The 23,487-nt window shown below is 34.3% G+C and overlaps 1 protein-coding gene across 1 annotated transcript in view; it reads left to right on the top strand.

Moving 5' to 3' along the window:
* Nucleotides 1-23,487, top strand: part of LOC149791412 (arylsulfatase B-like) — a 30,553-nt gene that overhangs the window by 2,074 nt on the left and 4,992 nt on the right. Inside the window, exons 2-7 of the mRNA XM_089969950.1 lie at nt 8,081-8,224; nt 13,672-13,831; nt 15,038-15,150; nt 17,367-17,483; nt 20,218-20,340; nt 22,475-22,604. Of these exons, the coding sequence (XP_089826076.1) occupies nt 8,087-8,224; nt 13,672-13,831; nt 15,038-15,150; nt 17,367-17,483; nt 20,218-20,340; nt 22,475-22,604 (781 nt within the window). The 5' untranslated portion in view covers nt 8,081-8,086. The remainder of the gene's footprint in view (nt 1-8,080; nt 8,225-13,671; nt 13,832-15,037; nt 15,151-17,366; nt 17,484-20,217; nt 20,341-22,474; nt 22,605-23,487) is intronic.

The following is a 23,487-nucleotide window of genomic DNA, read 5'->3' as shown; positions in this document are numbered from 1 at the left end:
CATAAAGGTTTAAAAAACGTATGGAAATGGGAATGGCTGGAGCGAAAAGTTGACAGAAATTTATTTGGTCAGTTTATTAAAAAAACTGAACACTAGAGGACTGACATTTTGTGACCTCTGCAAGAAAGATCTGAATTACGGTAATTTCAGTTGGAAGAGTTTGGAACAGCACCTACAAAAGTAGCTGCATATGAAAAATTTAAGCTCAGAAGGCATCTGGAAAAAGTGCAATAAATTACTGTAAGAGGAAAGATTTCTTGCATGATAGAACAGATGTAGCCTTCTGTCAGAATGTGCTCACTGCATGTCGCCAATGCAAGCATCAGCTTGAAAGGAGAAAGGTTGTCATTGAGAAGGAAAAGAAATGATTGCACATTGAGCCAAAAAAGTCAGTGGTGACAAAAAAGAAGGCTAAAGAAATCTTTGCCAAAGCTGCAAAAGAGCTCATCTGGCATATCAACAGGTTGTGTCCATTGGAGATAAAGATAAGTGAATGTATGGGATTATTTGTATATAGCTGATGTACTAGGGTGTTTATTTTACAGTTTTGTTATGAAAAGACAGAAGTATAATATATTTGCTGCAAAATATTGACAAATTATTGTTACTTAATTACAATGTGAACACTGTCATGGACATGGAATAACTTCAGCATCAGTAGTATTGGACAACAAATTCATGTGGCAATAAATATTGTGAATTTTTGAAGTCAAGTTGAACTGTTTTGGTAAGTTTATTAGTTTTTCAGATAGTTATTTTGGTTTATTTTATGATCATAAGTTGAACTGGGAGCAGTTTTTTATATGTGTAAAATGTGTTTTTGGACCCCCAGATCAGGGGCACTGATCTTTGAGACCCAGTTGGTGGAGGACCCCCAAACCCCCCTTACAATTTTTTCAGCTTTTTTGGGGAAGACCAGAATCATGTCTGTGAACAATGTTGTGACAGTTGAACTGATCATGCCTTGTGTTTTATATATTTAGTAAAATCCAACTTTCACAAACTTGTCAAAAACCTATAAAACATAGGGCTGAAACATTTTCATTCAAAGCAATGATATGTAATAACTTTTTTCCTCCTATGTGCATCCAGCATTTCTTTGATTTACCTATATTGGCTTGTTCCACTTCCTGATCATACCTATGCAAATTAGCAAAATGGGCTCACCCACTGCAGCCTTCAAACACATCTCACTAGCAATTGTGAGCCAGTTAAGTAATTTGTGAAATGGTGGTTTATACCTTACCTCTTTGCCTTTTAATTACCACTATTAAAACTGCCCAAATTATAGTTTTACATCAGGTCCAACCATGACTGTTCACCATTTATGTATTCAACATGTAACTGGCATATACTGAAAGTGGTGGCTATTTTTCTTCTATTTTCGAAGATTACTGAAAATTGTGTTTTCTCAAAACATGGCTGTGTCAATGGGTTTGGGAGTAACAAATCATGTTTTTAGCATGCCATGCCATGTTACAGTTTGATTAAAATCAGATCTTTATGTAGAACAATGACAATATGTTTTTAATCAGGTTGCACCGTGTCTGTCAACTTCTTGGAAAGACATTTCTGCATTTAATATACTTTTACACTGAAAATAGTTGATAGACTTAGGGACCAACGGTTTCATTTTCAGGGGATTATTTTTCTAACCAGGATACTTTTTTTTCCATTACCTCAGGATAATGTATTTTAAAAAAGAAAATGAATGTATTTTAAATAGTTTTTGTCTCTCCAACAAATCAGAGCAAGAATATTTTTCCAAGTTTATTTTGGGTTTGATCTTTTTATACATTTACCATCCATTCCAGTGATTATCTCTATTTTGGTCCCATCTTCAACATTAAAAAGGGTACCATGAATTAAAAAATAAGTGAGTTTAAAGATGAATTATTCTGATTTAACTTTCATTTAATTGACTACATCCTTTACAGTCCATTCTGGTGATTTTATACACCACTGGTTTCTCACATCACTTCTTTCATTATGAGTCTATGCTCTTAAAATAAGTAACAGAAAAGAGTGAAAAGCAGTAAGCTTTGTAAAATTCAAAAAATAATTTATGTCCCTAGAATATGAAGTGAAAATGAAAAAGAGAACATATGGCGTTGCAAATTAAATCCCCAAATTATCTTGAAGTACAGGCATAGGTCTTAATAATTTAAAGTTCTGAATAAACTTTAGTAGAAGTCCAACGCTAAACTATTTGTTTATGTGTTTGTCATGCCCTGTATAATGCTGATGTGCCAACAGTCTTTTGTTGGAACACAGTAATATAATTTCAGGTTTGAATTCACTATAAATTCCTGTGAATGTCTGTATCCAAGAATATTATTTTTGAAAGAGTACTCTGTATTGCCAGAGAAAATAGTTACTGAACTAAATAATTTGAAGAAATAATTCTAGCCCAGATGAATACAACAATGATACAGATAGATTCTGCAAAATTTTAAGCACGATTTTGAATATTTCCAGTACCAAGATTATATAATCCTCTACTTGACCTCAAATCACAAGTACCATTTTCTTTAATAAAAAGACATTATCTAATGGAAAATAACCTTGTAGAAGGTTCTTAATGTTTACAAAATAAAATGTTAGTTATTATTAGAAGTCTGTTACTAAAATTATAATAGATAACCTGGACAGTGTCAGGTAAATTGTTGGGGAATCCCAGAATTAAAAAAATAAAACAATAATTAAGGACAAGTAGAAAATAAACTTGATTTTGGACAAGGTAAAGTCCAACATACAATAACATATAATGAGAAAAAAACAAAAACAAACAAACAAACAACATAAATTAAATATACTTAACATCTGTAGACTGCATTATATTTCCTATTGTTAAAACAAATGGTAATATACATGCTTACAGTTTTCATAGTCATAAAGATTGTAACAATCGAGCTTGAGCTTAAATGGGAGATATCTCCATTGGTCATTCATTTAAGTCCGAAGGGTGCAAAATTTATCACAGAACCTCCACTTAGAATTTCTGATGTCCACTTGACCAGCTTCAATTACTGACCGATTAGGGGTAAGAATGTATAGTCTAGTAGGAGTGAGAGGATTCTATAATATAATAGCCTTGACTGGCATTTGAGTAGTTTGAGCCTACTCTGCTGTCGAAAGAAGGTAGGATTGATTAGTTCTTTACCTTCAGGTACAAACTATCCATGCATATGAGGTAAGAGGTGGGTTTTTCAAGATATAAAGAGCAATTATATGTTGTGTCCCTTATGAAGACAGCCTCATATGATGCATCTTTACAAGTATATACACCATGATTTTGATAGACTTTATTACCTTGAGTGTGTTGAAATATATGAAAATACTTCAGTAATACCTTTACAAGATTGTTTAAGAAAATATTTTTCACATATTTGAATGACTTGCCAAAAAACATGGAGGTGTTATGATCATCATTGTAAGATGTGAATATTGACATCACTTTGCAGTTTTAGTTTGAGTTATTTCCCCTTTGTGTCTATTGCTTAAAGGTGTATATGATGTAATCTTGTTTGTGCATTCATGCCATATTTACGACCACTCCAGTGGCCTAAGTGGTTAGAATATCTGCCTTGGATTTGGCAGGTCACTGGTTTGAACCCTGGCCAAGTCATACCAGTGACTTATAAAAATGATACAGGCAGCTGCCTCGCTTTGTGCTCAGAATTAAGAGATTAGTGTTAGGACTGGTTGGCCTGGTGTCAGGATAATGTGACTGGGTGAGACATGATGCTACATGTCTGCAGCATGATGCTCCAGTGTTAGACATCACCATAAACTGTCACACTGCAGACATTGTAGCAATATGAATCAGATTGTTAAAGTTGCATTAAAAATCCTAAATTGCATTGTTGTTCAGGTCCTTTTGAGCATTCTGATAGCCTTGCATTATGTTTAATATTTGAGAAGAGTATGTTTGAATTTCTCATGGTGAATTTGGTTGATTTTATATGTGCCATTACATGGTGCCATATCAACAGGTGACTTGTATGCATGGTGTCATGAGTAGGTAAAATAAAAATAAGGTGCTTCTAGATTAGGGGTCTCAAATTCAAACCACCCTGAGGACTGCATGAAAGCATTTTCAGTGGCCAAGGAATGCACCACCTTTATTATCTCTCATGATACCTTGTGACGCCAATCATTTTGCAGGCCACATGATACGGCTTGGCGGGCTGCATGCAGCCTTCAGGCTGCATGTTTGAGGCTCCTGTTCTAGATAGTTGGTGAAATGTTCACTTATTGCATTTACATGCATGGATAATAACATGTACTGAATCTAGTTACCCGATAATTGTAGAGTTGATATGGTGAATTTTACCATGGTTTTAAGCAGATTGTTAGTAATTAGTGGGCAAAATGAGGCAGTCAGCACATACATTTAAAGTGCATAATGGGAAGCATTTGCCTTTCAACCAAAACATATTCTGATTAGTTAGCAAGTGTTCGGAGTACCCCAATAGACAGGAGACCCAACCTTGCTCCACAGCTTAAATGTTGTGCATTATAAAATCCTGTCATAGCAACTAGTGTCACAGTTTGTAATGGATCATCGTGAAACTTGGCACATGTTTATGATCTTCATCTAAGATGTTCATATCTATAAGTCTCTCTGCTACTGTGATTCTTGCTAGAGTTGTTGCCTTGGAGCCTGATGTATACCAGAATATTGTGAATTCGTTTAGTCTCAGTTTTTTATTGACCACCATGAAACATGATACACATTATGGCCATCATCTGATGATGTGGATGTCAACAGATCACTTTACTACTGCAATCTGTTTTGGATTTGTTGCCCTTTTTGTAATATTGTAGAGTAGAACTCAATTTTGTTAGTGCATCTAATTCCCCAGTTTCCGATGGATTGCCGTAAAAAATACTAGGGAAAAATCACTCGGGGATATTCCCAGGAATTTTTTTGTTAGCTTTGAGGTAAGAGTTCGGTAGCATCACAAACTGTTTTAAGGAAATGTTATCATACAAGTGGAAAAAACTAAGAGCAATGCTGTAGGCATTTTTTACAAACATAGACTTTGCTGAATTTGTGTACTGAATAGCAAATATGACTTAGTTCTTCATCATTCAAATGCTGAAAGAGAAAAAGTAGTCCATGATGTGTATGATCATATTGGAATCATTGTGGCGTGTCGGGTTTGTTATGCTGACATTGTGGTAGGTGTCGGGTGAGGTGCTTCCAATATTTATTTAAATTATTATAGAAGTCCCACCCAGGCTCGATTTTGGTTGGAAGTTAAATTAGTGAAAGACATATGTAAAGCTCTGAGCCCCCAGTCAGCAGTGCTGACGGTTAAATGATTGAATATACAAAAAGTGAAATTCAACTAATAAAAATTTAATGACAATTCAATAATCAAATGATTAAAATTTCCCAAATACTCTCCTTCCACTCAACCCTATGGTAGCCTATTGCATCACTTGATTTGTAGTGTGAGATAGCTTTCCACCTGTCCTTGTATTCTACTCATGTGTGTATTATTCTCTCTTATTCCTTCAATTCCTTATTCTCTTCCTCCTGACTTTCTCCAAAATTCCTTCTCCTCCTTGACTTCTCTATACTTCTCCACCTTTTCCACTTTCTCCTCCTCGACTCCTTTTCCTCCTCCTCCTCGACTCTATACCAACTAGACTTGTTGACTCCGACTGATCTGCTAGTCTTACTTTCGTTGCCTCTCTTAGAGACTTGTGACTCAATCAAACCCGAAGTTCTGTGTCCCCTGAAAGCTTCCTGTGAAAACACAAGGACGGTACAGTATTTTCCTAAGCCCTCTCATCTCACACTACACCCAGCCTATCATCAGATAACAGCTATTAAATTTCTTTGGTCATGCATTCATTCACATCAAAATACTCATACGTTCTTGTATGGTAAAACAATGTTGTAATAAAAGCACAGTATCAATTACTTCTCACATATACATCAATAGATTGCGTCACATCAGTATATATTCCTAATCCCATTATATTAAACAATATTACAACAAGCAGATGCATTACTTTACATTACAACTCATACAAAGTACAGAAATATTCAAATATCCATGCATCCATATTAGCTAATCTTATATACTTCAACCATTTTCCAAATTCACAATTCAGGCATGTGTAAAATGAAACATCACATGAATAAATGCACTAGTTTACTATGAAGTAATCTAATAGCAAATTACAAAATTAATTCTGACTACAAGCTAACAATCTACATAATTCTCTACATAATACTCAAATACGCCTGTAAATGAACACTGCAAAGGTAATTCTGCATACTAAGTGATCCTAGTACTTAAGTATACATACTACACATAATTACAATGCCGTAATATTCTGCAAAAATCGAGTGAATAACTTACTGACCTTTACGAAGCTTTGTCTTTCCTTAGAATCTCCTAAGTTTTACTGCCAGATTACAAGTGGCTTCCTCTCATTAATCCTATTTGCTCAGCAATCTTCCCAGGAGAACAAAATTTTTGCTTGCTAGTTAGAAGTTATAATTCGGATTGAAATTGTTACCACACCCTCCGTCTCACTTCCCACCAGATGTCTGTTTGATCTGATCCAATCAAACTTAGCGGACAATGTCCTTCTCGCTGTCTCTTCACATGGGGACAGATTTACAACATGCCATGGTCCTTACGGGTTCCTCTGGTCTTTGTAACACGTAGGTGGGAAGTTGCTCGATCTAAAGCCTGTGCCAATCCAAGTGTCGGATCTTCTCTCTGGTCTCGGTAACCTTGCGTAAGAGATTAACTCAAGCCTATGGCATGTTCAGACATCAAACATGGCTTGTAATAATAATACCTTAGTTTATACATGACTTACGAACTGGAGTTGAGCAAACGTGATAATCATTCATCTGGAAATTTGCACAGTCAGCAGTTTTATTATGTAATATTGAAATCAGCTGAACTGAATGACTAAATGTTTTTCTTATATAAATTGGTAGTTTGAGCACAATTATATAATTAATTGAATGTTGTATTCTTGTCATGAAATTATTAAATTGAAGATGCATATGCGTTCAACAGATTAGATTCATCGTTGCAGGATGGCTATACCTCATTATCACAGTCTATTTTTGTAAGTGGATATTTTATGTATTGCATACCTTGTGTGTCACACTGATATGAATTATCACAGTGAACTTGTTGTGTAAATATACACTAATATCAAACATGATTAGATAACAAATCTTTGTTAAAGGTTATGTACATGGTAAGAAGATCCCAATTGATACCTGTTTATATTGAACCAAATCTGATGGTTAGGTTCAGAGTTAAATTTTGCCTCCATATTCTTTTGTGAATAATTGGTAGTAACCTCATGTCATATTAAAACATACATTGTCTGATTTGGTAGAAAATATGATATTTCTTCTAGCATGGAAATAAATTATCAAATTTTATATTTAGTTGTGGTCATATTAATGCAGGATTATTGTCAACAAATTAATATAGAATTTAGATTTTTTATTAGCTGTAAGAGATTTTAAGCCCCAACTTTGCCTATGGTATGGTGTCTATTATTTTTAAGTTTGCATTACTAATAACCATAACAAGCTGTCTGATCTATGGTAATTTATTTATTTACTAAAATTAATAATAAAAGTATAGATCCACTGGCCTTATGGCAATGTTTGTATGTCAGGGGAGGTAATTCATTTAAAAATGAATGATTAAGTTGATAATGATTAAATCCCATGAATATTGTTCCACTGATGGTAATACTTAAAACAGTTGTAGCAAATGCTTTTAGAAGGAAAGCACCACAATAGTTCCTTCAGTATTATTTCAGATGTTAATATAATACTCAAGTAATATCTAACAAAACAAAAATCTAAAGATTATTTAGACTATTATGTTTATAATAGTAAAAAGAACCATGAATAGTAATATTACATAATTATATCCATTGATCTGATTTGATGTAAAAAAAGAACCACGAATAGCAATATTACATAATTATATCCATTGATCTGATTTGATGTAAATTTTGTTACTTGAACTCTACAAGTCATAAGTGTTCTCAATACTATAATTATTTTTTTCAGTTTTACATGGTGGATGAAAGGTACCGGTCCAGAATGAAGTGGCAGCATCACCTTACTTTGGTCATTCTGTGGATGGTGCAATCATTTACTGTATCATTTGCATCAACACGGCCTCACATTATTGTAATTGTGGCTGATGATTTGGTAATTGATTTGGGTCTGCTTGAATTTCTTATGTATGTAGTGTATAGCATTAGCAGAATAGGTACACTTTATTGTTGTTGTTGTTGTTTTGGGTTTAATGCCATTTCACAGTGCAAGATAGGCTATACATGGCAGCCTGTATAACTAATGGAGGAAGAACCTAAGAAAAACTCCAGTAGGAACCAACAACGCATGGGAAGCTACTGGCAGTTTTCTTATATACCCACATTGACTGAGCTTGAAAGTCAAACCCACCTAGATAGAGGTGAGATGGCAATGATTGGTAAAGGTGAGAGCTTTAGATCACTCTGACATCCAGGGATCAAGATCAACTTTGAATCACCACATTCATAATGAAATATTTAATGCTGCCACAATTATTGCTTGAATAATACAAGTACAGCGACACCTCTATTAACTGACACTCTGGATAAATGCAAAGGTCCCTCACTTTAAAGTGTCTCGTTATGGTGAACCCTCACTATGGTTGTGGCTCCCATTTTTGGAATGAACATAGTATGAAGTGACATTTCTTATATTGTAATACAATAGATTTAATTGGCTCCCTGGACAACATTATAGTTTTTAGTTATTTTATCTATATGGTCTGTTATCACTGGTATACAAGTTGTTGGTTATTTTATCTATATGGTCTGTTATCACTGGTATACAAGTTGTTGGTTATTTTATGTATATGGTCTGTTATCACTGGTGTACAAGTTGTTGGTTATTTTATCTATATGGTCTGTTATCACTGGTACACAAGTTGTTGGTTATTTTATCTATATGGTCTGTTATCACTGGGTATACAAGTTGTTGGTTATTTTATCTATATGGTCTGTTATCACTGGTTGTTGTGACATGATACATGAATTTGTCAGTTGGCTGCTCAAAAATGAGTCCATGCAAGATATCATACAGTACACAGACAGTAACTTGTTTATTATACAGTTAAACCTGTCAAGTACCCTTTGCTATGAATGACCACCTGTCATTTGTGACTGCAGTCATCATGCACTGATCAATTTTATTTTATAAATGCACTGTCATGAGGAACCACTTGCAGAAAGTGACCAGCAAGCATGATTGTTTTTGCAAAATAATATTTTTGACATTACTAGAAAACAATCACATTGCAAAAGCAAAGAAAAACACCACTAATTTTTGTTTAATCGTTTATCCATATACCAAACTGAACTACATTTTCCGCAATGGAATTGCTAAAGTCATGTAAATCCCCATTATTATTAACTGTAGGGGTGAAATGATACACCTGTGTTGCATATCGATACAATTCAGAATACACATCCTATGATATGATACATTATCAATACACATAATAACTTGATGTTCTTTCTGTCTTTAGAAGGTCTGTATTTGGTAGGTATTGCTCTTTTATGTGATTTACTGGTGTATTCCCAGATTACAGATAGACATGCATATGATCAATTTATTTGCCATTCTCACCTATGACAAGATAACAACTTACTTTCAGACAGACTTCATATCATTTTAGGCCATTTGATCACATGCAGGATTCACTTTAGCCACCAGACAGAGGTATTTTTATCAAAGAAATATCTTTACCTCTTAATTTTATTTTTTCATTCTTTTGTATTCAGTTTATCTAAACCATGAGAGGGAAATATAATTTTTGTAGCATATGATCCCGTATGGATAAATTGTTTGAGGAAAGAAATGAAAATTCTATCATCCTTTTAAATTGTCGGTATTTTAATTTGGTTTGGTATTCTGCCTTTTCTACATTTGCTGAAATGGTGATTGACCTGCATGTCTTCTTGTTCTGTCCATGCAGCAGGTACATTGGGTTCATATTTAACACCAATTTCAGGCTCAAAATCATCACTGGTATCTCAGTTAACATGTACCCCATCTCCATCATAACTTTAACAAATATTTTCATCATAACTATCATCAGCCAGTAATTGCTGAATGAAATCCTCATCTGAAGATGTACCACACCAGGAATCAGCCATTTTGGGTTTTCTAGGTAGCCTGTATGTTAAACATGCATTTGCAAAACTTCCTTGATGCAAGGTTTAAATACAACATAATGTTATCCCAGGGCAAGATGTGCCAGTCAGATTTAGTTTACCAACAAAGGATGTCGTTTGACTAATTATGCAGATGGTGAGTTCCAGGTAAAATGTCATCGATGATGCAGTTTCGTCTTGTCTGTCAGTAGGATAAAGAGATACCAAATGTTATACTTGCAATTTCTGAGAGAATGTAAATCATGTTCCTGTTGATTTCATGCAGGTATGGCCTGATGTAAGGGCGCTCAATTTTAATAAGCCAGCTAGTAAGCAGCTACCCATGCCAATGGTGTGGGTGAATTCCAACTTTCAGTAGGCCAACTAGCTGTGACCTTACACCCTAACATGTCCAAATATTAAAAAGGAGGTGGCAAGGTTCAAAGGAAATTCAGACTACTTTATGCTGAACAAATTTTTGGGATAAAATAATTACATACCATGGAATTGGTGGGGGGTGCAATATTACCAACTACATCACTTGGTATTATATTACAAACCACATCACTTCGTGTTAATTTGTAGATGGCAAGTGGGTATTGTCAAGTCTTTTTCATTTTAGCTCACCAAAACAAGTGCCTGCCCCTTCTTCAGATGTATCAGTCAAGGACATGTATAGTCCTTTCAAAGGGTCACATCATTTATTTAAAGGGTTTCATTGTAGTGGTTGAGTAAAGGAATCACCTAATCCATGTGTATATTGTTTTCCTGAAAAACCTCATGTATGACGAATCCATATATTATTGGAGAGCAGAGAAATCTTTGTCCCCGTCAAACACATAAAAAGCTTGCAGTTTCTGCTGTTATTTAACCCTGGACCTCAATGTTCTGAAACTCTGTATGTATATTTCTCAAACAGGTTATAAAAGTACCCCAGTGGGCAAGATTATTAATTACAGAAGTGAAAAAGATTAAAAATTAAATGAAATTAAATGGTTGCGATACAGGGAACCCAAATATAACATGGTAGAGTGTGTCTATAATGGCCAGTGGCATAATAATGTACTGAACCACAGTATAGCAAAAATAATTCTAATTTAATGAAATGCATTATGTACTGAATTGCAGGATGGTGAGAATGATGAAAAATTAGATGAATGCATGTGTGTGCATGTATGTGTGTGAAATGAAACAAATGTCAGTCAAACATATAGTAATAATTCTACGACTTGTCAATTTATGTAGCTGTTGGAATTAAGACAGCCCCAAGTTAGATAAGAAGTAATCACCGATGTGTAGGACAACATTAATTATGCTACAGGGCCTTCCATTAGATATAACATTGAAGGGTGAGATGCTACAGGGCCTTCCATTAGATATAACATTGAAGGATGAGATGCTACAGGGCCTTCCATTAGATATAACATTGAAGGATGAGATGGTACAGGGCCTTCCATTAGATATAACATTGAAGGGTGAGATGCTACAGGGCCTTCCATTAGATATAACATTGAAGGATGAGATGCTACAGGGCCTTCCATTAGATATAACATTGAAGGATGAGATGCTACAGGGCCTTCCATTAGATATAACATTGAAGGGTGAGATGCTACAGGGCCTTCCATTAGATATAACATTGAAGGGTGAGATGCTACAGGGCCTTCCATTAGATATAACATTGAAGGGTGAGATGCTACAGGGCCTTCCATTAGATATAACATTGAAGGATGAGATGCTAAAGTAGGCAGAGGGTATGGGGGACTGTCCCCAACCAGAATAATTAAATTTTTCAAAGTAGCCAGGTGTAAATTAAAAGTATCCATTACATCACCTGGCTTCTAGCTGAGAAGGAAACCACTGTGATATGTAAGCTGTATGTTTTTGAAACATAACTAATTATTTTGATATATTTGCCAGGTTGGCTGTTATTTTGATTAGTGACTGGGAATAAAGCAAAAACTTGAGAATAAGATGAAACGTGAAATGTGGTTCCTCTGCAATTATGGTCAGATTTATTAGAGTAAACTTTTCTCATCTGGATCCCCAACTGTTCTCTAGGACCCTCCAGTTCCTGGAGATCTGTTGTCCTCGATTTCAATGGTCAAAGGCCAAAGAAAACTCTATATACAACCAGTATTTTATAACCCTTATTAATTCGTTATGCAACAATTTTATTTTACTTGTATTCTGAATTCTCTTTTAAGTTTGCTGAATTTTGTCTTATCATCCCATACAACTTGCAGCCTGAATTATTGCTAAATAATTGCTAAAGTTTGGACAGACAGATTTGGATTCATTGATCCTCAGTACTTATTCAAACAAAATTCAGACATTTTAAGACAATATTTTTAACAGACAGATCAAAAGGGTGATGAAACTGCGAAACGACCTCTTTAAAATATTTAAATAAATAAGTTCCAGCTTCATGTTGTGGATTCTTTTTTAGCTCATTAGATATTTTCAACTTCTTATGCAATATAAATGTAGGGCCAATTTTAGTTAGACCTGATAGGAATGTTTTCAGGACATGCTCCACAAAAATGATGTTTAATGTGGCTTCCATACCATTGATGCTGCTTCCATAGTAACCAAACTGGAAAATCTGTTTCATTGTATTCAGAATGGCTTAGCCACTATTGATCAGATTTTATAGGAATATGTTGTAGCATATACAGATTTGGTTGTGGGTGGCTTCTGTTCCAAAACCTATTTTGGACCTCTTTTTGTAGAAGTTTTTGTCGAACTTGGCAGGAATAATTTAAGGAGATTGTTTGAAAGGCTACTGTTTACTTTAGCAATCACATGGAAGAATGTTTAACCTTTTTTTATTGAATGGCTGAGCCAACAATTTCAGTCAAACTTGTTAGGAATGTTTCTTATGACATGCTTTGTCAAAAGTTTGTCCATGGTGGTTCCCTTATCAATGGTGTAGCTTCCATAGCAGTTTTCAACTTCTTCATCAGAATAGCTTGATCAGTTTTTGATGTGAATGATGTTATCTTGGATATATATCAAACTTGTTTCTGGGGTGCACCCCCCCCCCCATGGTGTGGCTAGTTGTTACTCACATAAATAAATAAAAAAGCTGCCCTAGAATTACATTATCTCCAGATCTATCAGACCATTAAATTAGGTAGAGACCTACAGTAGTTGAACACCATTCTCTTTATTACAAACGTTGCCAGTACACAATCTAGTTCAGCTAAATATGTTACTCAGAGTATTTAAAGAACATGTCAGATACCACAAATTTTTACAAATTAAATGGAAATTATCTTGACACAGGTGTGGCTTTCAACACAGGGCACCTACTTTATCACTAAATTTGTCTTTTTTGACCATGGTATGCCAAGTCAGCAATATTTGACCCACTTGGGCCTCATGTTGTCTTAAATGCCATGCAAATACACTTATTTCATTATTAAGAAATTTTGTTCTTTTTGGATTTTACAGGGATGGAATGATGTCAGCTTCCATGGTTCGGATCAGATTCCTACACCAAATATTGATGCCCTGGCTTATGGAGGAATCATCCTGAATAATTACTATGTGTCCCCAATTTGTACCCCAACAAGAGGGGCTTTGATGTCAGGAAGACACCCAATACACACAGGTAGTCAATACATTGTACCATATATGCTCACTTATGATTCTAGTCTAATTGCAGACTGCACAGACCCAGATATGCTTCACATATTGCACTGGCTGATCTGGGTCTGATTGTAACCTGCACTGACCTTGATCTGCTGTGACATATAACATCATCAGATTTGGGTCTATGTGGTTTTTAGGAGTAATCAGTTGAACAGAACAGAACTTGATTATGTGATGTGAGATCAGGGATATGCTGTTTGTAGTTGGACTTGACTTATAAGCTAGTATGTACAGTACTTTAATCGAATTGTATATATAGTACTTTAATTAAATTGTATAAGCAGTACTTTAATTAAATTGTGTCTTTATCCATTATTGAATGCAAATCCATGAATAGACAGATAGTTGAGATAAAAATTCAGGCAAAATAAATGATGTTACTACATGCAATTCTCTCCATTTTCTTCATTGTGTTATTTGGGTTCAAACCCCAGCAGAGTCATGCCAAAGACTTCTAAAAATGGTACTACCAGCTACCTCACTAGGCACTCAGCATTCAGAGGTAAGTATTAAGACTGGTTGGCCTGGTGTCATGATGATGTGAATGGGTAGGACATGATGCTACATGTCTGCGGCATGATGCCCCAGTGCTAGACATCACTATAAACTGCCACACTATAGACTTCGTAGCAATCTGACTGAATTTTTTTTAAAGCTACATTAAAAATCCAAATCACACATACACTCATTGTGTTATTATTATTTCCATGCTTTTAAAACAAAAGAAATTAATCAGGGATATTGTTATACCCTCTGATTGTCTTTCTGGCTGGCTGTTAGCACATCTCCTGAACCTCTGGGTGTAAATTCATGAAACTAGTTGGGTTACCACATTTATGACCATCTGTGCGAGGGGTATGACCTTGCTCATGTTCTGGGGTTCCAGGTGTCAAGTGTGCAACAGTTTCAATTACAGTGAATTTTCAAATATTTTCAGACTCTTTTATAAGCTGCCTATAAGACAAATGCATTATATATGTGAAAATATTTTCATTGTGTTCTCTGGGTCACCATCTAAAGGTAGGTATGAGTACTAGGGAATGGGGTGATGGAGGTTAAATATATGGTTGGAATATGGAGTTAAAAGCAGGGAGATGTGCCTTGGCAGCCTATTGCTATTGTTATTGTTGTTATTATTATTATTATTGTTATTATTATTAACAAGGGCTCCAGCACAGTGTGATCTTTGCATCTCAGACATACGGGCTTCCACTTAACATTACCATCATGCCTCAGTGGTTCCAGAAGCTGGGATATAGAACCCACATGGTTGGCAAGGTAACAGATTCCTCTACTCTAAGAGGGTGGTCTTTTTGAAAGCTGTTTTTGAGCATCATTTATAGGCACAGACAATTAATTCATTTCCCAACAACCATAATGTTAATGTTGGGCTAAATTATATAGGATCATGGTAAGAGAATTATACAATTAATCATGGTAAGAGAATTAATACAATTAATCATGGTAAGAGAGTTAAAACAATTAATCATGGTAAGAGAATTAATACAATTAATCATGGTAAGAGAATTAATACAATTAATTATGGTAAGAGAATTAATACAGTTAATCATGGTAAGAGAATTAATACAATTAATCATGGTAAGAGAATTAATACAGTTCCCATAATGTTAATGTTGGGCTGAATCACTGTAGTTTCTTGGTAAGATAATTAATACAGTTTAGATGATTGGTGTGTCCTCTGCAAAAATGTGTTCCTGTAACTTTGTCCATGTATTCCAGAACTTATTCCCACAGCTATTCCAGATTTTACAATGCCTCACTATATAGAGTACACTCTTTATACAATGCTGTCTCATTATAGAGTGTACTCTTTGTATATACCATATTTACAGTATGTTTTCAGAATCGGTTTGTTTTCGGACACTGTTTTTGGGGGGCAAATATAATATTTAAATGCCTTATAATTTTTGGACTTTGCTATGCTTTAATTTTTTCTACAACTTACGTTTTTGGAAACAATCTAAGACGATCTGCTGTGTTGTTTTAAAAGTAAAATTCACAATGTGTTTGCCATTAATTTAGCTGATACAAAGTTGGCTTCATTAGGTTGCTAAAACAAACGCTTTTTCTCTGAGGCATTATGTACCACAGTTTAAACATAGTTATTATTATACAGGTAATAAACCTATTTGTAGATCTTCGGTACATAGTGGGCTCTTTTAACAAAATCCAGATCGCTGCCTTTTATTTTTGAACACACCTGTCAAAGAAATCCCACAAGTTATTTTATTAACAATTATCACCTAGACACCTTGAAATCTCTGACATACATCAGAACAATCTTTAAGCAGTCAATTGTTTTGAGTCGGCAAGCTCTGCTCATTTTGAAGTTACCCTCAGTTAGGTGGGGGAAAAAAGAAGCAAGAACCACAACAAATAAATCACTTTTTTTAAAAAAAAATACCAACATATTAATCACACCAACTCGTATATTACAACTTGTTATTTTTACCCATCCTAGGCGTGCGTAAGCACTCATCCCATATTGAGCCTCTCACCTTTGGTGCTCTAAGATTAGCCATATACGTGTACTGGTATTTCTGCTCTTGATACTAAAATGTTTCTGTCATAAATGTCTTCAGAATTATAATTCAAAAGTCTTTTTATTTAGTTTGTATTAATAGCTTAATTACACAGAAATAAATCTTGCTTGCTTTTGTACGGTAGATTTTAATGATCACTGATTAGCAGAGGGTTAAACTGTGGATTGCAAGATTACTAATATGGCGGTTCTTTTGGAAAATATGAATACAATTGTGGCTCTAATACATATATGGCTGCATTTTCTGGTGGATGGACATGTATCAAAGAGACAAAATTGGCTAGTAATGCCTGTTTTTCATTCATTATCCTTTCTGTGGTGTTAGACAAAATACTACTTTGTGGCAGCACGTTGTCATGTGAGCTAACGATAACTTCATTACAGACTGGGGGGGGGCACAAATTTATCTTTCCGTTTGTTTTCGGACATCTAATTAAAGAATTTAATGTCTTCAGATGACAAAAAAGTAGTTATTTCTTGCCATCCTAAAACATGTCGTAAACATGGTAATACATTTTATGTACAGTGCCCATGAATGCCTCTCATACAGTTTTCCATTATTACACTGTTCTCCCTCATTATATTGTTTTCCTTTATGGCACATGAAAGCCCTTATACTGAGGTATACTTAAGAAGTCTGTGTCTTAAATGTGCAAAGGAAGTATGGCCTATTTATTTATCTGATATCACATTATATTTGATTCTCTACACCACAGAACAAAATCCAAATGAAAGGAAACTAAGTATATAGCAATTATAAAATAAAATAAAATGTTTCCATTTACCTGGATCCATGACCTTACCTCATCATAAGTGGGAAGTAATATAGTGAGGGGCTTTATAGTGAGAGAGCACAGTACATTTAGATATTTATATAACCTAACAGCTGACAGCATTGGTTTTGCATGTAGCTATTTTATTATTTTGTCAGTGGCACCTGGGAATGTTTGCGGAGCAGTATCTTCCCACTCTACGAGGTTTTGAGTCTCACTATGGCTATTACCAGGGATGTGAAGACTACTTTGACCACACCTATGAAGCTGACCTAGTAAGAGAGTTTTTCTTTTTTACCTTTTATGTATGCTCTGCAATGAATATATGTAAGGGGTATGTATTCTTACCCTTGTCTGTCACGTCTGTATGTAGAATTGTCTGTTCAGTTTCAGCTTTAACCTTTGATGTTGTTGGTGCAATTCCATCCTGACATGCTTGCTGTTTTAATCTCACTTTAGATACTGTACAATCTGGATAGACATATATGAGTTTTGTGAAGAAGCCAAAAAAAATACCACCCTTTCATGCTTTCTGTGTAAATAGCATTGAGCAGAACAATTGTCTTTTTTTTTGCACCTACTTTTAATGTACACTTAATTTGTCTAATCCACTTTAGTGGAATGTGAGACATGGTGATAAGTTTACAAAAACATATTGTTGTCATCTCCAACAGCTTCATGAACATTTAGGTCACAGGTTTTAACCAAAGAACTTAACCCTCATTTATTGACCTTGTGTGTGTGTATTATACAGATATTATGATAAGCTATTTAGGGACAAAACATACCTGTATATCACAGAGTCTGATAAATGTTAATGTCAAAGTCAGATTATAGCCCTAGAGGCTGCCAGGAAAAGAACCCTTGTCACCCTGTTTAAATTTTGTTGCCCAGATGAAGGGAGAGAAGGCATTTGAAGTTGAAACAGCTATTTGACCTTCATATCTGTCACCAAGAATTATTATTATTTTTTTAAGTAGTTTTGATGTTATGCTTGGAAGAAATATAGAGTAGTTCATTATACCATGTAGTAGTCCACTGGGTTACTGGATTGAATTATATGATAGTCCAGTTGCGGCATTCTGGTAGTCCGGGTTAGTGTTTTCAAAAAGCAATTTTAGACTGGTACCATTCCATGCCATATGTTCCCCATGGCTGGCTCTTTTTTTCTTCTTCATTGCACCAGATCTTTCTTCCGACAACTTGCATTTTTTTGGGTTATTAAATTCCATTTTTTAATTAAAATTTCAACATTTTTTTAATGACTGTAATTGGTAATATACCTATGCCCACAAGCTTGGACTATTCATTGTGTAGAAGGTCATTTGCAAATTAACACCACATGGTGAAGTATTATGAAGTATCTGTTTATTGGAACTGACCGCTCTGGGCAGTATGTGCACTCACTGGACAATGTTTTGACATGAAGTTGAGTAAATATGATTAAAGGGATTACCTATTTCAAATGTGAATCGTCTTGACAGTCAAGGGCTGGGTATGTGTCAGTTTTGTTTATTCTAAATGATATTAAATAATCATAAGTTATTAATGTCCATTCATCTGAGAAGCTACATCTAACATGAAATTACATTGCATTGAATATGCTTATCAGAATAAGTATGGTTTCTGCAAATGGTTTCTGACATTTGATTGTTGTCAGTTAATAGTTTTTAATGACATTCATGTAGTTTATTGTGCCAGATTAAAGCTGAAAATTTAGCAGGAAATCTACATTGCCATTTTAGCATTACTATGTTTTTGAAATGGATAAAATTTAAGGGTACACCAAACGTTAGTGACTGGTTATATCATTCTTTTTGAAAGACACATCTAATGAAGTAAACTCAAATCATGCCCTTCATTTAATTAAATCATTGTTCAACCAAGAAATTTAAAGGATGCATACATTTTGATTTTTAAGAATATATCAGTCTAGGTTGATTTTCTGTTCTCTTCCACAGTTTCAGTGAGTTATGGCCTGTGTTTGACTTAAAATTTTGCACTTTAGTTTCCTGAAACCAGATTTGGTATGTTGTTTAACATTTCATAAACCTAAATTAAGTTTCATTTTGATCTTTCTCCAGAAAAAAGTCGTGGCATTATGACCCCTGTTTGACTTGAACCTTTACCCTTTAGTTTTGACTTAAAGAAATGTCAGTTAATATGAAACTTTATATTATGAAGACTTTGGTCAGCTTTAATTTTAACCATTTTATGGGAAAAAATTGATTGAGTTATGTCCCCTTGACTTGACTATTTCCACTTAATCACTTTTGAAAGATTTTTTTGATCTGAGCAAAATTTGGTATGAGGCTTTACATCAAAAAGACCTAGGTTATATGAGATAGATTGTACAGAGTTATAGCCCAAAGATTTACATAAAACCTAGCTCATCAGTTACTGCAAAATAACTTTTTAAGGGACTCACTGGTTTGAAATCAGATGTGGTATGAAGATTTAGATGAAGATGGATTTTCACCTTTTTCCAGCCAAAATTTTATTTGGAGTTATGGCCCTTGACGACTTAGAGCTTTGCCTATCAATTTCCACTCCATTACTTTGGAGAAACTTCATGGATTAAAACCAACATTAGTATGAGGCTTTATATTAAGAAGCTTTTGGTCAGGCTTGATTTTAAATATTTTACAGACAAATTTGGCAAAGTTATGTCCCAGTTGGACTTGAAACTTTGCACTTCATTTGCATCCTATTGGCAGGGATATCTGTTTTATTGGATATTTCCGGTTGTACTGTCAGTGTTGTTTGCCAGCTTAGATTTACAGTGTGAAATTTGGCAATTGCTTTTTTATTAAGCAAGAGAGACCATGACGAAAAGAACAAGGAGATTCTAAAATGATCTCTATACCAAATATCCTTGAATCTTGTCATATTTTGGCGCTTTAAATGTTATTATTTTTGTTTGATATTCTTATCTCCTATCATTGCATAGTTATGTTTGTATTCAGAAGTAAGTGTTGATATTTTTATTGTTGTCTCTGTTTTGTGTAGGAATATTGGGGTCTTGACTGGCGGAGGAACCTGGAAGTATTAAGGAATGAGACAAACCTCTATTCCACTGATCTCTTCACAAAGGAGGCTGTCAGCATCATCAGTAATCATAATGTTTCAGAGGTTAGTTACTCTGATATCTCATGGACTCATATGTCAGTTATTGTAGTTACTCTGATATCTTATAGACTCATAGGTCATTTATTATATTTACTCTGATATCTCATTTACTCATATGTCAGTTATTATAGTTACTCTAATATCTCATAGACTCATAGGTCATTTATTATAGTTACTCTGATATTTCATAGACTCATAGGTCAGTTATTATTGTTACTCAAATATCTCATAGACTCATGGCTTAGTTATAATTACTCTGATATCTCATAGACACATTTGTCAGTTATTATAGTTGCTCTGATACTTCATAGACTCATAGGTCAGTTATTGTAGTTACTTTAATATCTTATAGACTCATTGGTTAGTTATTATATTTATTGTAATATCTCATTGACTCATTGGGCAGTTATTATAGTTACTCTGATATCTCATAGACTCATAGGCCAGTTATTATGAACCTTTCAGTTGCTGCCAAACATTGTATAACAGTCAACTTTATAGATTGGTCACCTGTATATACTATATATAAGCTAGTGTATACGTTGCTTCCCACTGCAATCAACATATAGTCTGATTGCCTGTCACATAATGTTTTGAAAGATAATTATTTTATTATTTTGTTCTTATTGCTACTAATAAACTGCATAGACCCAGATCTGCTGGCACATTATGTGATGGCAGATCTGGGTCTTTGCAATTTGCAGTTGGACTTGACATGCAGTTGAGTATATACATGGCACATCTAACTACATAAAAGTTTTCCTGCTTAACAAAACTGATATCTGCCAGTTGCATGTGTGACCTTAATCAAGAGATTTGACGAGAAATTAATTTATTTTTGTCATTTATTAGTATTTGTGGTTCTTAAGAAAATGAAAATTTGGTTGGTACAGATACTTAATTTTTGGAGATATTCTTCTGATGGGGAAGATTGTTTTTTTTTTCCATTTTCACAGCTGAGGTTTTACTTTATCGTTATATTCAAAGGGGGATTTCCATTGTAAGTGATTGATCTTTGAGAAGAAAAGATCTAGCTTTTACCTGACATAATGCTGTAGCTATTTATTGACAGCAGTGTACAAGTACCATATACTTCTGTTTATCTAATAACCATATATTTATTAAATAGCCATATACATATATTTATTAAATAGTCACATACTTGTATTTATTTAATAGTCATATTCTTGTATTTATTTAATAGCCATATACTTGACTGTATTTTTTAAATAACCATCTTTTTTTTAAATAGCCATATACTTGTGTTTATTAAATAGCCATTTACTTCCATTATATGGGCCATATTCTTGTATTTATTAAAAAGCCATATACTTGTATTTATATAATAGCCATATACTTGTGTTTATTAAATAGCCATATACTTGTATTTATATAATAGTCATGTACTTGTACTTGATGCACTTGTACTATTCTTTAGCATTACATCTCCATATGCTGTAATGCTTAACATGTCCATATACTGTTATACTTGTACATTTCTTTAGCTTAACATGTCCATATACTGTAATACTTGTACATTTCTTTAGCTTAACATGTCCATATACTGTAATACTTGTACATTTCTTTAGCTTAACATGTCCATATACTGTAATACTTGTACTTTTCTTTAGCTTTACATCTCCATATACTGTAATACTTGTACATTTCTTTAGCTTAACATGTCCATATACTGTAATACTTGTACATTTCTTTAGCTTAACATGTCCATATACTGTAATACATGTACTTTTCATTAGCTTAACATGTCCATATACTGTAATACATGTACTTTTCTTTAGCTTTACATCTCCATATGCTGTACATTTCTTTAGCTTAACATGTCCATATACTGTAATACTTGTACATTTCTTTAGCTTAACATGTCCATATACTGTAATACTTGTACATTTCTTTAGCTTAACATGTCCATATACTGTAATACTTGTACATTTCTTTAGCTTAACATGTCCATATACTGTAATACTTGTACATTTCTTTAGCTTTACATCTCCATATACTGTAATACATGTAAATATCTTAGCTAGACATGCCCATATACTCTAATACTTTAATATTTCTTTAGCTTTGCATGTCCATATACTGTAACACTCATAATATGAACTCTGCTTATTTTCAGCCACTCTTCCTGTATCTACCACATCAGGCTGTTCATAGCGGCAACACAGAAGGTGATCCACTCCAGGCACCACAAAGCTATGTGGACAGGTTCCCACACATACAGAACTACCACCGTAGACTGTTTGCAGGTAGGTTAATAATTATGTTAGGACTTACATTTGAATTAAATAAAAGTCAGTATAAACAAATATTGCATGGTATTGAGGACCTTATAACAATTTTGGACTGGTCAGGCCCCCTCCACAACAGGTATAGGGATCTCAGTTTTACTTCAGTCCATATCCTTTGTTTAAGGTGACTTACTGGTCGATAAAGTGCCATGGGGCTTTTAAGTTTTAACAAAACTACGCCATGTATAGCCTATCATATGCTAAAAATGGCGTTAAACCCTACAACAACAACAACAACTCTAAGGATTGCCATGAAACTTTATACATACATTCATCTGATGCTTTCTTTACTAACTGAGCTGCTGTGGCTTCCTCTCAAACTCTTTATATTTTACACTACATGACTTTTGTATAATGCTAGTATAGTACTGCCACCATTGCCACTGGATAAATTATACTGCCAGTCAAGCTTGAACTAAAATTGATGGGTGCCAAACGGGGCAAAAAAAATAGTTTAATGCCACCTGAGGGTACCTCGTAGGTTTAACAAGTCATCCAAAACATACATCATAAATCTAATTATTTTGTTTAAATGTTTTGACAAGAAAATTGATTCCAGTAGTGTGATTATAACATACACTTGCACTAGGTAAAATATTGTGATGTATTTTATCAATAGACTCATGTGTAACCTTAAACATTTTCCTTTGCTGAACATCTAGCATTAGTAGATATGACATTTATAGCATTAGTAAATATGACATTCATATACATCTTCTTAAACAGCTATTAAGGGTGATCTAGATCTTTTTTAGTTGCTGTCTTTACAAATGCTGTTCTCAGGTTTTCCACATGGTCTTAAGTACTAGCATTTACCAATCACTGCTATCTCACCACACTC

This window comes from Sinohyriopsis cumingii, chromosome 9 (genome assembly GCF_028554795.1).
Source record: "Sinohyriopsis cumingii isolate HCF-2022 chromosome 9, ASM2855479v2, whole genome shotgun sequence".
Classification (NCBI taxonomy): domain Eukaryota; kingdom Metazoa; phylum Mollusca; class Bivalvia; order Unionida; family Unionidae; genus Sinohyriopsis; species Sinohyriopsis cumingii.
Note: the sequence above shows the minus strand (reverse complement) of the source record. Positions and strands in the feature narration are given on the sequence as shown.